Below are 17,674 nucleotides of genomic sequence, written 5' to 3' on the forward strand. Positions count from 1 at the left end.
GGAGGGGCAGTGCTGAGGGCACGCCGCACTGTCAGAGGGGCAGTACTGAGGGAGCGCCACACTGTCGGAGGGGCAGTACTGAGGGAGCGCCGCACTGTCGGAGGGGCAGTACTGAGGGAGTGCTGCAGTGTCGGAGGGGCAGTACTGAGGGAGCGCCGCACTGTCGGAGGGGCAGTACTGAGGGAGCGCCGCACTGTCAGAGGGGCTGTACTGAGGGAGCGCCGCACTGTCGGAGGGGCAGTACTGAGGGAGCGCCGCACTGTCGGAGGTGCCGTCTTGCAGATGAGACGTTGAACTGAGGCCCCGTCTGCTCTCTCAGGTGGATGTAAAAGATCCCCTGGCACTATTTCGAAGAAGAGCAGGGGAGGTCTCACCGGTATCCTGGACCAAATATTTACCCCTTAACCAACATCACTAAAAATAGATGATTTGGTCATTTATCACACTGCTGTTTGTGGGAGCTTGCTGTGCGCAAATTGGCTGCTGTGTTTCCCACATTACAACAGTGACTACACTTCAAAAATACTTTGTTGGCTGTAAAGCGCTTTGGGACGTCTTTGCGCGCTGTAAGAACATAAGAACTAGGAGCAGGAGTAGGCCAATCGGCCCCTCGAGCCTGCTCCGCCATTCAATAAGATCATGGCTGATCTGATCCTAACCGCCAATCCACTATCACAGAACCATCTCCTGAATCTAACAGAATTAGACACACGAAATAGGAGCAGGATCAGGCTACACGGCCCCTGGGCCCGCTCCGCTACCCACAGGGCCATGACCGATCCGAACCTAGACTCATGTCCAAATTCCTGCCCGCTCCCCGTAACCCTTAATTCCCTTTACTTCTAGGAAACTGCCTATTTCTGTTTTAAATTTATGTAATGATGTAGCTTCTACAGCTTTTTGGGGCAGCATATTCCATGGACCTACCACCCTCTGAGTGAAGTAGTTCCTCCTCATCTCAGTTTTGAAAGAGCAGCCCCTTATTCTAAGACTATGCCCCCTAGTTCTAGTTTCACCCATCATCGGGAACATCTTCCCCGCATCCACCCGATCCAACCCCTTCACAATCTTATATGTTTCAATAAGATCGCCTCTCATTCTTCTGAACTCCAATGAGTAGAGTCCCAATCTACTCAACCTCTCCTCATATGTCCATCCCCATATCCCCGGGATTAACCGAGTGAACCTTCTTTGTACTGACTCGAGAGCAAGTATGTCCTTTCCTAAGTATGGACACCAAAACTGTATGCAGTATTCCAGGTGCGGTCTCACCAATACCTTGTACAACTGAAGCAATACCTCCCTATTTTTATATTCTATCCCCCTAGCAATGAAAGCCAACATTCCATTGGCCTTCTTAATCACTTGCTGCACCTGCATACTAACCTTTTGAGTTTCGTGCACCAGGACCCCCAGATCCCTTTGTACTTCAGTACTTTCCAGTTTCTTGCCATTAAGATAATAACTTGCTCTACGATTTTTCCTGCCAAAGTGCATAACCTCACACTTTCCAGTATTGTATTCCATCTGCCAAATCTCTGCCCACTTACTTAGCCTGTCTATGTCCCCTTGCAGGTTTTTTATGTCCTCCTCACTCACTACTTTCCCTCCCATCTTAGTATCATCTGCAAACTTTGATATGTTACACTCGGTCCCCTCCTCCAAATCGTTAATATAGATTGTAAAGAGTTGGGGACCCAGCACTGACCCCTGCGGAACACCACTGGTTACTGATTGCCAGTCTGAGAATGAACCATTTATCCCAACTCTCTGCCTTCTGTTAGATAGCCAATCCTCTATCCATGCCAGAATATTAACCCCAATCCCGTGATTTTTTATCTTAAGCAATAATCTTTTGTGTGGCACCTTGTCAAATGCCTTTTGGAAGTCTAAATACACTACGTCCACTGGTTCCCCTTTATCCACCCTATATGTTACTTCCTCAAAGAACTCCAGCAAATTTGTCAAACATGACTTCCCCTTCATAAAACCATGCTGACTTTGTCCTATTAAATTATGATTATCCAAATGTCCTGTTACTGTCTCCTTAATAATGGACTCCAACATTTTACCTACCACAGATGTTAGGCTAACCGGTCTATAGTTTCCAGCCTTCTGTCTACTGCCCTTTTTAAATAAGGGTGTTACATTAGCAGTTTTCCAGTCTGCCGGGACCTTTGCCGAGTCCAGGGAGTTTTGGAAAATTATTACCAATGCATCCACAATCCCTACTGCCACTTCCCTCAAGACCCTTGGATGTAAGCCATCAGGTCCAGGTGATTTATCCGCCTTGAGTCCCATTATTTTACCGAGTACCACTTCCTTAGTGATTTTGATCGTGTTTAGCTCCTCCCCCCCTATTTGTCCAGTGTTGGGATATTCTTAGTGTCTTCTACTGTAAAGACTGATATAAAATATTCATTCAGTGTTTTTGCCATCTCCATATTTCCCACCATTAATTTCTCGGTCTCATCCTCTAAGGGACCAACATTTACTTTAGCCACCCTTTTTCTTTTTATATAACTATAAAAACTCTTACTATCTGTTTTTATATTTTTTGCTAATTTACTTTCATAATCTATCTTCCCTTTCTTAATCAATCTTTTTGTTATTTTTTGCTGTCTTTTAAAGTTTTCCCAATCCTCTATCCTCCCACTAGATTTGGCTACCTTATATGCCCTTGTTTTTAGTCGAATACTATCCTTAATTTCTTTACTTAGCCACGGATGGCTGTCTTTTCTTTTACACCCTTTTCTTCTCAGTGGAATATATATTTTTTGGAAGTTGTAAAATAACTCCTTAAATGTACACCACTGATCATGTATCGTCTTACCCTTTAATCTATTTTCCCAATCCACTCTACTCAATCCCGCTCTCATACCTTCATAGTCTCCTTTATTCAAGCTTAGCACGCTTGTTTGAGATCCAACCTTCTCACCCTCTAATTGAATATGGAATTCAACCATGTTATGGTCACTCATTCCAAGGGGATCCTTTACTAGGACATTTTTAATTAATCCTGTCTCGTTACACAGGACCAGATCTAAGGTTGCTTGCCCCCTGGTCGGTTCAGTTACATACTGCTCAAGAAACCCATCCCTAATACACTCAATGAACTCATCCTCAAGGCAGCCCTGCCCAATTTGATTTGTCCAATTAATATGATAGTTAAAATCCCCCATAATTATAGATGTTCCCTTATTACAAGCCTCAACTATTTCCTGATTGATACTCCGTCCAACAGAGTTGCCACTGTTCGGAGGCCTATAGACTACGCCCACTCGTGTTTTTTTCCCCTTATTATTCCTTATCTCCACCCAAACTGTTTCATTATCCTGATCTTTTGACCCAATATCATTTCTCTGTATTACAGTGATTCCTTCCTTTATTAACATAGCCACCCCACCTCCCCTTCCTTCCTGCCTGTCCTTCCTGATCGTTGAATAACCTGGTATGTTTAATTCCCAGGCATTGTCACCCTGCAGCCATGTTTCTGTAATGGCCACAAGATCATACCCATATGTAGTTATTTGTGCCATTAACTCGTCTATGTTGTATAAATGCAAGGCTTTCTTTTTATTAATCACTGGGCGACGAGTCGATAAAGGTCACCCCGCCCCTTCCCCTCGGTGGTTTCGCGCGTGCGCCCACTCAGGAATAAGACCACTATTCCTTGCCTCGTCCACCTGTCGCCTGCTGGTGTCAAAGGTAACGTTGAAGAGGATTTTCAGGACCTCCATCGCGCGATCGGTCTCCTCGCGCCGAAGCGCCGGTCCGCCGCGGGCGGTCGCCACCTCGTGCACGTCCAGCCATCGGAGGTCGAGCGCAGCCTCCAGCACATCAGTCAGCAGGGCCACGCCGTGGAGCTCGCGGGCGAGCTGCCGCCGCACGTCGACACGCAGCGCCGTCAGCAGGAACATCAGCCGCAGCTCGTAGAACCTGGCGTCGCGCCCGCTGGCCGTGCCGCCGCCGTCCAGCTTCAGCCGCTTGGCCAGCCCCTGGACCAGGCGGATCTCCCCCGCCACCTCCTGGGCTGCCGCGCTGTTGTAGACGGTGTTGCAGAGGCACTTCAACGCCTCGGAGACGACCTCGCCGTCCAGGGCCTCCCGGGGCCCGCGCTCCTCCGTGTACTCGATGCCAGCCAGTTGCGCCAGCGCCCGCATGGTCTCGCGCGTGGCGAAGGGCGCCAGGGCGTGCTTGTCCCTGGAGAGGATGCGGACAGCCTCCAGGCTGACCAGCTGGCAGGACGGTTGAAGGTCCCGTTCCAAGAACTTGATCACCAACTCACCAACTTTCTGAAAGGAAACCAGAGAAGGAGCGGGAGTTATTGCGCAGAAAGGATATCGAGGCACTGGAGAAGGACGATACCAGAACTGAGAGGTTAAACCTATCAGTAAAGAACGAAGAGGCGGGGGCTCCTTTCTCTAGAAAAGAGAAGGCTGAGGGGTGACCTGATAGAGGTCTTTAAAATTACGAAGGGGTTAAATAGGGTAGACGTAGAGAAGGTGTTCCCTTCTTTTAAAATTTGTTTATGGGATGTGGGCGTCGCTGGCGAGGCCCAGCATTTATTGCCCATCCCTAGTCGCCCCTTGAGAAGGTGGTGGCGAGCTGCCTTCTTGAACCGCTGCAGTCCGTGTGGTGAAGGTGCTCCCACAGTGCTGTTAGGGAGGGAGTTCCAGGATTTTGACCCAGCGACGATGAAGGATCGGCCGATATATTTCTAAGTCGGGATGGTGCGTGACTTGGAGGGGTACTTGGAGGTGGTGGTGTTCCCATGCGCCTGCTGCCCTTGTCCTTCTAGGTGGTAGAGGTCGCGGGTTTGGGAGGTGCTGCCGAAGAAGCCTTGGCGAGTTGCTGCAGTGCATCTTGTAGATGGTGCACACTGCAGCCACGGTGCGCCGGTGGTGGAGGGAGTGAATGTTTAAGGTGGTGGATGGGGTGCCAATCAAGCGGGCTGCTTTGTCCTGGCACTTGTGTGGCGCGAATATTACCTGCCACTTATCACCCCAAGCCTGAACGCCGTCCAGGTCTTGTTGCATGCGGGCATGGACTGCTTCATTATCTGTGGAGTTGTGAATGGCGCTGAACACTGTGCAGTCATCAGCGAACATCCCCATTTCTGACCTTACGTTGGAGGGAAGGTCATTGATGAAGCAGCTGAAGATGGTTGGGCCACTTGTGGGGGAGACCAGAACTAGGGGCCATAAATATAAGCTAGTCAATAAATCCAATAAGGAATTCAGGAGAAACTTCTTTACAAAGAGTTTTATGAACTCGCTACCACAGGGAGTGGTTGAGGCGAATCGCACAGAAGCGTTTAAGGGGAGGCTGGATAAACACGAGGGAGAAAGGAGTAGGATATGTTGATAGGCTGAGATAACGCAAGGTGGGAGGAGGCTCGTGTGGGGCATAAACACCGGCATGGACCAGTTGGGCCGAATGGCCTGTTTACGTGCTGTAAATTCTATGTAATACTGAGCGGCAGATTAGACCTTTCTTGACGTTCTAACCCATTCCTGATCATCAGTGACTGACATCACAGCAAGAGGGTAACGGTCAACTCTGAGGCTATCTCAGACACGACTGGCATAAAGGTGCAGGTTGCAAAGATAGGAGACTCCGTCTGACCATGGACCCCATTTTATGTTGCGTTATAATGCTCCTCATCTCCTTCAGTCTTCCCTTCTACAACCGACAGGCCCTTAAAACCCAAGATTAGCATCGCCAAGCTTCTACCCATTGGTTTACCCTTGCCTTTTCTCCTAGACCTTTCCACTTGGTGGTGTCCTGCACAATGACCGTCGAGCTAGGTTCCTCAACAAAGTGAACTTGAGACCATTGCGCCTTAAACCGAGGCCCCGTCTGCCCTCTCAGGGTGGACGTAAAGGATCCCGCGGCCACTATTTCGAAGAAGAGCAGGGGGGGAGTTCTCCCCGGCGTTCTGGGTTAATATTTATCCCTCAACCTAATAGGGGTGTTCAAAATTATGAAGGGTTTTTGATAGAGCAAGTAGGAAGAAACGATTTCCTCCAGCAAGTGGGTCGGTAACCAGAGGTCATAGATTTAAAATTATTGGCAACAGAACTAGAGGGGAAATGAGGAGAAATTTCTTCGCAGGGAGAGGGTTGTTATGATCTGGAACGCACTGCCTGAAAGGGGAATCAGATCCCAGAGGAACTGTCAAAAGGCAATTGGACATGTACTTGATGAGGACTAATTGGCAGGGTTATGTGGAAAAGTCGAGTGTGAGACTACATTGGACAGCCCTTTCAAACATAGAAACATAAACATAGAAACATAGAAGATAGGAGCAGGAGTAGGCCATTCGGCCCTTCGAGCCTGCTCCGCCATTCAATGAGATCATGGCTGATCATTCAAATTCAGTACCCGGTCCCTGCCTTTTCCCCATATCCCTTGATCCCTTTAGTCTTAAGAAATATATCCAACTCTTTTTTGAATATATTTAATGAACTGGCCTCCACCGCCCTCTGTGGCAGAGAATTCCACAGGTTCACCACTCTCTGGGTGAAGAAATTCCTCCTCATTTCAGTCCTAAATGTCCTACCCCTTAACCTTAGACTATGACCCCTGGTTCTGGACTCCCCGACCATCGGGAATATCCTTCCAGCATCTAGTCTGTCCAGGCCTGACAGAATTTTATAGGTTTCGATGAGATCCCCTCTCAATCTTCTAAACTCCAGTGAGTATAAGCCCAATCGACACAATCTCTCCTCATACGTCATTCCTGCCATCCCAGGTATCAGCCTGGTGAATCTTCGCTGCACTCCTTCCATGGCAAGAACGTCCTTCCTCAGATAAGGCGACCAAAACTGCACACAATACTCAAGGTGCGGTCTCACCAAGGCCCTGTACAACTGTAGCAAGACATCCTTGTTCCTGTACTCGAACCCTCTTGCTACGAAGGCCAACATACCATTTGCCTTCTTAACCGCCTGCTACACCTGCATGCTTACCTTCAGCGACTGGTGCACAAGAACACCCAGGTCTCTTTGCACTTCCCCTTCTCCCAATCTATTGCCATTCAAATAATAATCTGCCTTCCTGTTTTTGCCACCAAAGTGGATAACCTCACATTTATCCACATTATAGTGCATTTGCCATGTTTCTGCCCAATCACCCAACCTGTCCAAATCGCACTGGAGTTTCATGACATCCTCCTCGCAGCTTACCCTCCCACCCAGCTTTGTGTTGTCTGCAAATTTGGAGATATTACATCCAATTCCAAGAGCCGGCACAGGCATGACGGGCCGAATGGCCTCCTTCTGTGCTGTAAGATTCTATGAACCAACCTCATTAAAAAACAGATGATCTTATATCATCGCTGTTTGTGGGAGCTTGCTGTGCGCAAGTTGGCTGCCGCGTTTCCTGCATTATGACAGCGACTACGCTTCAAAAAAGTCCTTCATTGGCTGTGAAGCGCTTTGGGACCCCGATCGAGAGTAGCGAACTCAGCACGGCCCTGGGCGCTGAGGTGGGACCTGTTGGCTTGTGTGGTTCACTGGACGAACAGTGGGCCTCACCCCCCAAACAATTCAGTGGCGTTTTGGGACGTCCCGAGGTCGTCCTTGTCATTTTGGGATTAGGTAGAATTCCACACAATCCCCTTTATTCCGGGTTGGGTTAAAGGTCGGAGCGGCTGGTTGTTAATGCTAATGACCTTCCGTCAGGTTTGTGGAGCAGCTGAAGAGGCTGAGCTGGAGCGAGTCTGACCGACGAGAGCTGAACCGCTCCACTTGATCTCGAGAAGCCTTGTCCAAAAAAACAAAATTGTTCTGAACTGTTATCAGTCGGCCGCGAGCTGAATCCGAATCGGATTTGCTTCACACTGCAACCAATTACCCACTGACGTTCCCGGTTCCTTCAGCTACAAGCTGGAGAGAGACAGAGGGCAGGAGACAGAGATGGACGGAGTGAAAGTGGGCAAGGGACAAATGGCGAGTGGGTGAAAGACAAAGACAAAAATATAGAGGTAGAGGGTGGGACACATAGATATAGTCGGGTAGTCAAATAGGAACAGGCGGAGGCCATTCAGGCCCCTCGAGCCTGTTCCGCCATTCAATGAGATCATGGCTGATCTGCATCCTAACTCCATCCACCTGCCTTGGCTCCATATCCCTAAACATTCACTCCCTCCACCACCGTCGCACTGTGGCTGCAGTGTGGACCATCTACAAGATGCACTGCAGCAACTCGCCAAGGCTTCTTCGGCAGCACCTCCCAAACCTGTGACCTCTTCCACCTAGAAGGACAAGGGCAGCAGGCGCATGGGAACACCACCACCTCCAAGTTCCCCTCCAAGTCACACACCATCCCGACTTGAAAATATATCGGCCGTTCCTTCATCGCCGCTGGGTCAAAATCCTGGAACTCCCTCCCTAACAGCACTGTGGGAGTACCTTCACCACACGGACTGCAGCGGTTCAAGAAGGCGGCTCACCACCACCTTCTCGAGGGGAAACTAGGGATGGGCAATAAATGCCGGCCTTGCCAGCGACGCCCACATCCCATGAACGGATAAAACAAACCACACACAAGGGGTGTTGGCAGGGTTCAGGAGAGGGCTGCATGCTTGGTTCCGGAGATGTGAAGGCCAGGGAGGGCACAGAAAACAAAAACGACCTAAATAATAATAAAAATCCTGAGACTATCCCCTACTCAGGCAGCTTGGGAACGGTGGGCCTGTCTCTTACCTCTCTCAGCTTCACATCCCGGTCCTCAAATTGGTCAGAATCAGAATCGGAATCCGAGCTGGAAAACTGCTGCTTATGTTTCATTATCCTAAACTACGCTCAGCAACAGGAGGGAAGCAAATGAACAGGTTGAAAGAAAAGGCGGGGACAGGAAAGAACAAACAGAGACAGACTCCGAGCTTTACATTGCCCGACTCTCGGGGCGGGGTGGGCAGGGGACAGGACCAAGAAATAGCAGTTTAAACATAAAGAATAACGCTTGAAATTTATATTTCACCACACCGGTTAAAGACACGCTGGCTTTAAATAACAGCGACAGGTCTTCCATCTCACGGCAAACCCTGCGTTCTCTCATGTAGTGCCCGCGCCAGTGGATCAGTGACCCCATCCCCCCCGCAGAAAAAAAATTGGAGGGCGACAAAAGAGTTTGTAGCTCAGTATTCTGTCCTCACTAACAACCAGGCTCAATTTTAGATCCCATTCACCAACAAAACAACAACTTGTATTTATATAGCGCCTTTAATGTAGTAAAACGTCCCGAGGCGCTTCACAGGAGCAATTATCAAACAAAATTTGACACCGAGCCACATAAGGAGATATTAGGGCAGGTGGGTCAAAGTGGTTGGTTTTAAAGAGCGTCTTAAAGGAGGAGAGAGAGAGCGAGGCGGAGAGGTTTAGGGAGGGAATTCCAGAGCTCAGGGCCCAGGTAACAGAAGGCACGGCCACCAATGGTTGAGTGATTATAATCAGGGATGCTCAAGAGGGCAGAATTAGAGGAGCGCAGATATCTCGGGGGGTTTGTGGGGCTGGAGGAGATTACAGAGATAGGGAAGGGGTGAAGCCATGGAGGGATTTGAAAACAAGGATGAGAATTCTGAAATCGAGGTGTTGCTTAACCGGGAGCCAGTGTAGGTCAGCGAGCACAGGGGTGATGGGTGAACGGGACTCGGTGCGAGTTAGGACACGGGCAGCAGAGCTTTGGATGGCCTCAAGGTTATGTAGGGTGGAATGTGGGAGGCCGGCCAGGAGTGTGTTGGAATAGTCGAGTCTGGAGGTAACAAAGGCAGGGGTGAGGGTTTCAGCAGCGGATGAGCTGAGGCCTTGAAAGGGAAACTCAGTCCTCAATCCATCCATCACAGTCAACAGAGGGATTGCCTTTCCTCAATATATTAGTCACTAAGAAAACATTGTTGGTGCATTTTGAGCTCATTTGAGGTGAACGGTACTGATGTAAGAAAACTACTAGGCACTTGGTCTAAGCGTTAAACAAAGCTTTAATCAACTGTTTTTCAACATGGAGGTCTAGTTGTGTCCTTCACTAGTTCCTGTTAAAGAATGTCCTGAGCAAGCTGGGTCCATGCCCGAGTATTTATACTCTCCCTGGACAGCGCCACCAGCAGGCCGCCCAGTATTATTTCATAAGTCATTTCCACATGAATGTCAAGATTCAGGTCAGTGGCTCAACCGAGAGAATAAATACAGACCAACTTGCCGTCAGCGAAAGACCAGAAGAGCAGAGTCACAATAGTACAGTGCAGCAAGCGAATGGGAGACTTGGGAACGACAGACCGGGGTAGACTGCTCTAGATCACTGGATGGAGGGATGGAGGGAGGGAGGGAGCAGTGCAACGCTACGCTTTGCCATTGCCTAGCCGCCAGAGCCGACAGCTACGAAGCAAAGGGATTTCTTTACCTCTTCCAGTTTTTTGAGCTGCCAAGATAACGATGCGAGGGAGTAAACATGTGAAACAATTAAACAAATTTTTAAAAGACACCGCATTGTAAGATTTCAGTTTCCGACAGTGTCCTCGTCCACAGGTTGCTGGGTGGTCCTCACAAACAGGGGGATCTCGAAGGTCTGAGTCGCTAACGGGCTATTGGTGAGTTAGCGAGATGGCTGAGCTGGGTTCTTCTTTAAGAATGGCTGGCTGGCCGTATTTTGTCCAGTTTTACTCTCAGGCTCTCAGCCACCTGCCCAACTAATAATCGCACCATTCTTATTAAATCCGAAGGCTGTTGGATTGAAAAGTGTCGCTCACGGGAGGACTAACGCGCATCGCTTGTATGTGTCGCCAACTCTGGTTGGGACGTATTCCTGGAGCTTTCATCACATGACCTCCTGCCTCCAACCGCCCCGTCCCCCCCTCCCCCCAGCACTCCCACCATTGGCCCACCCTCGCGACGTCCCGCCTCCCCACGGCCAATCGGAAAGCGAACAGACTCTTCGTTACCCAATTGGTTGATTCTTGACTGTCGGTCAAACAGCCTTCCCCCGCACCCCCCCTCCCCGCCCCACACATCCGATATTTTTATAACGAGTAAACAAAAGTGTTTGAACAATTTTTTTTTAAAAAGCACAATTATTTTGATGCTTTTTCTCCTGGGTTTTTGCTCGCGGTGAGTGTTAATCTTTAATCCCTGGAGACTCCAGGGCCAATTCTGGAGGGGGTTGGCAACTGGCAACCCTATGTAGTGTCGAGACAGCGATTCAATTCCCCCAAACAACTCCACTGGCGAGAATATAGGCCTGAGGCCTAGACACCAAGTTCAAATCAACACTGGTGAAGGCCCGGGGCCTTGCTGGCCCTTTGGCTGCAGTCAGTGTTTGGGTTGAGGAGGTCCGGGCAAACTCGGGAGAAAGTAATGGGATTTCACAGCCCGACGCAAAGAATAATTAAAGAATGTGGGAATGAGAAAAGACCGTGCAGTTCATCCAGTTTGGTCTGGTGTTCACGCCCACGTATAGGCCTTTCCTGGGACCACTTACGTTCTCTCCTGCCCTAACACCAAGCCCGTATCCTTTCTACCATCTTTGGAACTGTAGGAGAAACTTCTTTACCCAGAGAGTGGAGAGAATGTGGAACTCGCTACCACAGGAAGTGGTTGAGGCGAATAGTATAGCGGAGAACCAAGGGTCAAGCGAGAATGAGGAACTGAAAGGAATTAGTATTAGTAAAAAAAATAGTACTGGAGAAATTAATGGGACTGAAAGTCGATAAATCCCCTGGACCTGATGGCCTACATCCTAGGGTTTTGAAAGAGGTGGCTATAGAGATAGTGGATGCATTGGTTGTCAATTTCCAAAACTCCACAGATTCTAGAACGGTTCCCGCGGATTGGAAGGTGGCAAATGTAACCCCACTATTTAAGAAAGGAGGGAGAGAGAAAACAGGGAACTACAGACCAGTTAGCCTCACATCAGTAGTAGGGAAAATGCTAGAATCTATTATTAAGGACGTGGTAACAGGGCACTTAGAAAATAATAATAGGATTGGGCAGAGTCAACACGGGTTTATGAAAGGGAAATCGTGTTTGAAGAATCTGTTGAGTTTTTTGAGGTTGTAACTAGCAGAATAGATAAGGGGGAACCAGTGGATGTGGTGTATTTGGATTTTCAGAAGACATTCGATAAGGTGCCACACAAGAGGTTATTAAACAAAATTAGGGCTCATGGGATTGGGGGTAATATACTAGCATGGATTGAGGATTGGTTAATGGACAGAAAACAGAGAGTAGGAATAAATGTGTCATTTTCAGGTTGGCAGGCTGTAACTAGTGGAGTACCACAAGGATCAGTGCTTGGGCCTCAGCTATTCACAATCTACATCAATGATTTGGATGAGGGCACCAAATGTAATATATCCAAGTTTGCTGCTGATACAAAGCTGGGTGGGGAATGTAAGTTGTGAGGAGGATGCAAGGAGGCTTCAAGGGGATATAGACAGGCTCAGTGAGTGGGCAAGAACATGGCAAATGGAATATAATGTGGAGAAATGTGAAGTTATCCACTTTGGTAGGAAAAATAGAAAAGCAGAGTATTTTTTAAATGGTGAGAGATTGGGAAATGTTGGTGTTCAGAGGGACCTGGGTGTCCTTGTACACGAATCACTGAAAGTTAACATGCAGGTACAGCAAGCAATTAGGAAAGCAAATGGTATGTTGGCCTTTATTACAAGAGGATTTGAGTATAAGAGTAAAGACGTCCTACTGCAATTATATAGGGCCCTGGTGAGACCACACCTGGAGTATTGTGTACAGTTTTGGTCTCCTTACCTAAGGAAGGATATACTTGCCATAGAGGGAGTGCAACGAAGGTTCACCAGACTGGTTCCTGGGATTGGGGGACTGTCCTATGAGGAGAGATTGAGGAGACTAGGCCTATATTCTCTAGAGTTTAGAAGAATGAGAGGTGATCTCATTGAAACATACAAAATTCTTACAGGGCTTGACAGGGTAGATGCAGGGAGGATGTTTCCCCTGGCTGGGGAGTCTAGAACCAGGGGTCACAGTCTCAGAATAAGGGGTCGGCCATTTCGGACTGAGACGAGGAGAAATTTCTTCACTCAGAGGGTGGTGAATCTTTGGAATTCTCTCCCCCAGAGGGCTGTGGAGGCTCAGTCGTTGAGTATATTTAAGACAGAGATCGCTAGATTTTTGGATATTAAGGGAATCAAGGGATATGGGGATAGTGCAGGAAAGTGGAGATGAGGTAGATGATCAGCCATGATCTTATTGAATGGCGGAGCAGGCTCGAGGGGCCGAATGGCCTACTCCTGCTCCTATTTCTTATGTTCTTATTTAAGGGGAAGCTAGATAAGCACATGAGGGAGAAAGGAATAGGAGGATATGCTGATGGGGTGAGATGAGGAGGGGTGGGAGGAGGCTGGTGTGGAGCATAAACACCAGCACGGACCAGATGGGCTGAATGGCCTCTTTCTGTGCGATTTGATGGAACGTAATGCTCGGTCGACACTCCCAGAGCAGCGCCGAGGGGGGGGGGGGGCAGCGGCACTCTTGGCGGTGCCTTCTCTCGAGTGAGACGTTAAACCCGCCTGACTTGTGTAACTAATATTGCTCCCGTACCCTGTTGGGCGGCCGGGCCCGCTGAATATTCCCACTTCACTCCCGCTGAATATTCCCACTTCACTCCTGCTGAATATTCCCACTTCACTCCCGCTGAATATTCCCACTTCACTCCTGCTGAATATTCCCACTTCACTCCCGCTGAATATTCCCACTTCCACTGATATTCCCACTTCCACTCCCGCTGAATATTCCCACTTCACTCCCACTGAATATTCCCACTTCCATTCCTGCTGAATATTCCCACTTCACTCCCGCTGAATACTCCCAGTTCACTCCCACTGAATATTCCCACTTCACTCCCGCTGAATATTCCCACTTCACTCCCGCTGAATATTCCCACCTCCACTCCCGCTGAATATTCCCACTTCACTCCCGCTGAATATTCCCACTTCACTCACCTTCCTCCTCTCCTGATCCTCTGCATCGAAAAAGAAACACTGGGCATACTGGGAAAAAAACACAAAGAGAAAACGTTATTTGCTTCAAGGAGGCAGATCCCAAGAATATGGAGAAAGGCTCTCATCCAACTGCCTCGGTATAAATACTGATTTACTACAGGTAAATTAAATCAACAAATACTTTTTTTTATGCCCCCCCCCATTTCTATAATGTATAATGAGTAATTTTATAATAGATAGTGCATCAGAAAATCTGTTGGTATAAAGATGAGATGAAGGGGTTGTCTTATGAGGAAAGGTTGAGCAGGTTGGGCCTATACTCATTGGAGTTTAGAAGAATGAGAGGGGATCTTATTGAAACATATAAGATTCTGAGGGGACTTGACAGGTTGGATGCTGGGAGGATGTTTCCCCTCGTGGGGGAATCTAGAACTAGGGGGCATAGTCTCAGAATAAAGGGGTCTCCCATTTAAGACGGAGATGAGGAGGAATTTCTTCTCTGAGGGTCGTGAATCTGTGGAATTCTCTACCCTGGAGAGCTGTGGAGGTGGAGTCACTGAATATATTCAAGGCGGAGATTGACAGGCACTTTACAGTCTTCCGGACTCAATATCGAGTTCAACAATTTCAGATCATAACCTCGGCCTCTATTACATTTTTATATATATTTTTTATCCACACCTTTGTTTTGTGCCCTTCCCCCCTTTTTCTCTCTCCCACATGGCAGCTGTCTCCCATTCTGCCAGCGCATTTCACACCTAATCTAGAGCCGTCTTTTGTCTCCACTAGTCCCATCACCATCTCGTCTGGTTTTGAATACCTCTTAATGTCTCTTCACTTCTCTTTTGTTCTTTCATCCCCATTTCCCAGCCCCCCAAACTGGCCTTTTAATCTGTTTCATTTCCTGTGTTTTTTCAGTCCTGACGAAGGGTTTCGACCTGAAATGTTGACTCTAATTTCTCTCCACGGATGTTGCCTGGCCTGCTGAGTTTTTCCAGCATTTTCTGTTGTTATTTCAGACATTTGAACTACAGGGGAGTCGAGGGGTACGGGGAGAGAGCGGGAAAGTGGAGTTGAGGCCAAGATTGGATCAGCCATGATCTCATTGAATGGCGGAGCAGGCTCGAGGGGCCGAATGGCCGACTCCTGCTCCTGTTTCTTATGTTCTTATGACCAGATAATCTGTTTTTAGTGATGTTGGTTGAGGGATAAATATTGGCCAGGGCACTGGGGAGAACTCCCCTGCTCTTCATCGAAACAGTACCACGGGATCTTTTACGTCCACCTGAGAGAGCAGACAGGGCCTCGGTTTAACGTCTCATTTAAAAGACGGCACCTCCGGCAGTGCGGCGCTCCCTCAGCACCGCACTGGAGTGTCAGCCTAGAATGATAACATAAATACTGAAACAGCGAGTCCAATCACATTACTCTTGATTTTCCAGTGATGAATTGTCATCATTAATTGAGATCTTAAATTAATTTTGATCAGGAGTACTGCGAATTGGGAATGCTGAAATCCACAGACATTTCCCCGATATAATACATTTACAAAGGATAGAAAAGATAGACCCGGTCCGGAAAGCTCGATTTTAAATTTCTCACCCTTATGTTCAAATCCCTCCATGGCCTCGCCCCTCCCTATCTCTGTCACCTCCTCCAGCCCTAAGACCCTCAGATCTCTGCACTCCTCCAATTCTGGACTCTTGAGCATCCCTGATTTTAATCGTTCCACCATTGGCGGCCGTGCCTTCAGCTGCCTGGGCCCTAAGCTCTGGAATTCCCTCCCTAAACCTCTCCACCTCTCTCTCCTCCTTTAAGACGTTCCTTAAAACCGACCTCTTTGACCCAAGCTTTTGGTCGCCTGTCCTAACACCTCCTTATGTGGCTCAGCGTCAAATTTTGTTTGATAATCACTCCTGTGAAGCGCCTTGGGATGTTTTACTACATTAAAGGCGCTGTATAGATGCAAGCTATTGTATTATTGTGACTACACTTCAAATAGTGCTTCATTGACTGTGAAGGGCTTTGGGACGTCCTGAGGTTGTGAAAGGCAGAGTATAAATACAAGTCTTTCTTTAATATGATACTGCATCACCTCCTCAGGGTGAGAGCACTGAAGAATTGCTTGCATCGGCTTAAGAACGTAATAGGAGCAGGAGTAGGTCATTCAGCTGATCGACAGTGACTACACTCCGAAAGCACTTCATTGGCTGTGAAGTGCTTTGAGATGTCCGGTGGTCGTGAAAGGCGCTATAGAAATGCAAGTCTGTCTTTCTTCTTTCTCGAGCCTGCTCCGCCATTTAATGAGATCATGGCTGATCCGATCTTGGGCTCAGCTCCATTTCCCTGCCCGCTCCCCGTAACCCTCGACTCCCTTATCGTTCAAAAATCTGTCTATCTCCACCTTAAATATATTCAATGGCTCCGCCTCCGCAGCTTTCTGGGGTAGAGAATTCCAAAGATTCACGACCCTCTGAGGGAAGAAATTCCTCCTCATCTCCGTCTTAAATGGGCGACCCCTTATTCTGAGACTGTGACCCCCTCATTCTAGATTCCCCCCGAGGGGAAACATCCTCTCAGCATCCACCCTGTCCAACCCCCCTCAGAATCTTAGATGCTTCTCGCACTGCGTAACCCACACCAGGGCTGGGCTCCACGTTATCACCATCAGTTCTTCGGGAGCAAGCGTAAAGGATTGCCATCCGCCCCACCAAAGGTGTCAATGAGATTCGGTGAGGGTGAAAATCAGAGGCTGGCAGATGCCACCGTTGCACTGCCGCAGATCCAACACTCCCGGCGCGCGCGGGTCGCAGCACTAGCGCTGCACGGGACGCGGCAGTTTGCGGTGGTGCTTCACCGGGAATCGGGCAGCTTCTCCTGCACGGCCAGTGGAATTCGCACAGGCGCACAGAGCAATGCAACCGCTTGGGCAATACTGGAATATAAAAAGTAAATGAGGGTCTGAGACGTAAATATTACAGCCAGTCACCACTGTTCCAAAATGCATGGGCCGTATTCAGGACGTCTGAAGTGATTTTGCATTAAAATTGGCTACAGGCAACTATTAAAATTGCTCCTACCCCATAAAACAAGTACCCTGTTATACACCCCGCCCCCCCACTGTAACAACCCGCTAGCCCCCCCACTCTAACACCCTGCCCCCCCCACTCTAACACCCCGCCCCCCCACTCTAACACCCCGCCCCCCCCACTCTAACACCCCACCCCCTCACTGTAACACCCCACCCCCCATTCTAACACCCCGCCCCCCCACTCTAACACCCCGCCCCCCCACTCTAACACCCTGCCCCCCCCACTGTAACACCCCACCCCCCCACTCTAACACCCCCCCACTGTAACACCCCGCTACCCCCCACTCTAACACCCCGCCCCCCCACTGTAACACCCCGCCCCCCCACTCTAACACCCCGCTACCCCCCCACTGTAACCCCCTGCTCCCCCCACTGTAACACCCCGCCCCCCCACTCTAACACCCCACCCCCCTCACTGTAACATCCCGCCCCCCACTCTAACACCCCGCCCCCCCACTCTAACACCCTGCCCCCCCACTCTAACACCCCGCCCCCCCCACTGTAACACCCCGCTACCCCCCACTCTAACACCCCGCCCCCCCACTCTAACACCCCGCCCCCCCCCACTGTAACACCCCGCCCCCCCCACTCTAACACCCCGCTACCCC

The 17,674-nt window shown here is 49.1% G+C and overlaps 1 protein-coding gene across 3 annotated transcripts in view; it reads right to left on the bottom strand.

The window, feature by feature from the left end:
• LOC147099613 (chaperone Ric-8A-like) overlaps window positions 1-17,674 on the bottom strand; it is a 37,458-nt gene that overhangs the window by 13,252 nt on the left and 6,532 nt on the right. The window contains exons 2-5 of one of the 3 annotated variants that reach the window (XM_085969869.1): window positions 13,976-14,023; window positions 10,405-10,422; window positions 8,712-8,804; window positions 3,678-4,295 (exon numbers count right to left, since the gene is read on the bottom strand). In XM_085969869.1, coding sequence (XP_085825995.1) covers window positions 3,678-4,295; window positions 8,712-8,804; window positions 10,405-10,422; window positions 13,976-14,023 — 777 coding nt within the window. The remainder of the gene's footprint in view (window positions 1-3,677; window positions 4,296-8,711; window positions 8,805-10,404; window positions 10,423-13,975; window positions 14,024-17,674) is intronic. The other 2 variants (XM_085969870.1, XM_085969871.1) reach the window with 2 other exon arrangements.

Source organism: Somniosus microcephalus, chromosome 28 (genome assembly GCF_052327205.1).
Source record: "Somniosus microcephalus isolate GS21.2 chromosome 28, FLI_Smic_1.0, whole genome shotgun sequence".
In the NCBI taxonomy this organism is placed as follows: Eukaryota; Metazoa; Chordata; class Chondrichthyes; order Squaliformes; family Somniosidae; genus Somniosus; species Somniosus microcephalus.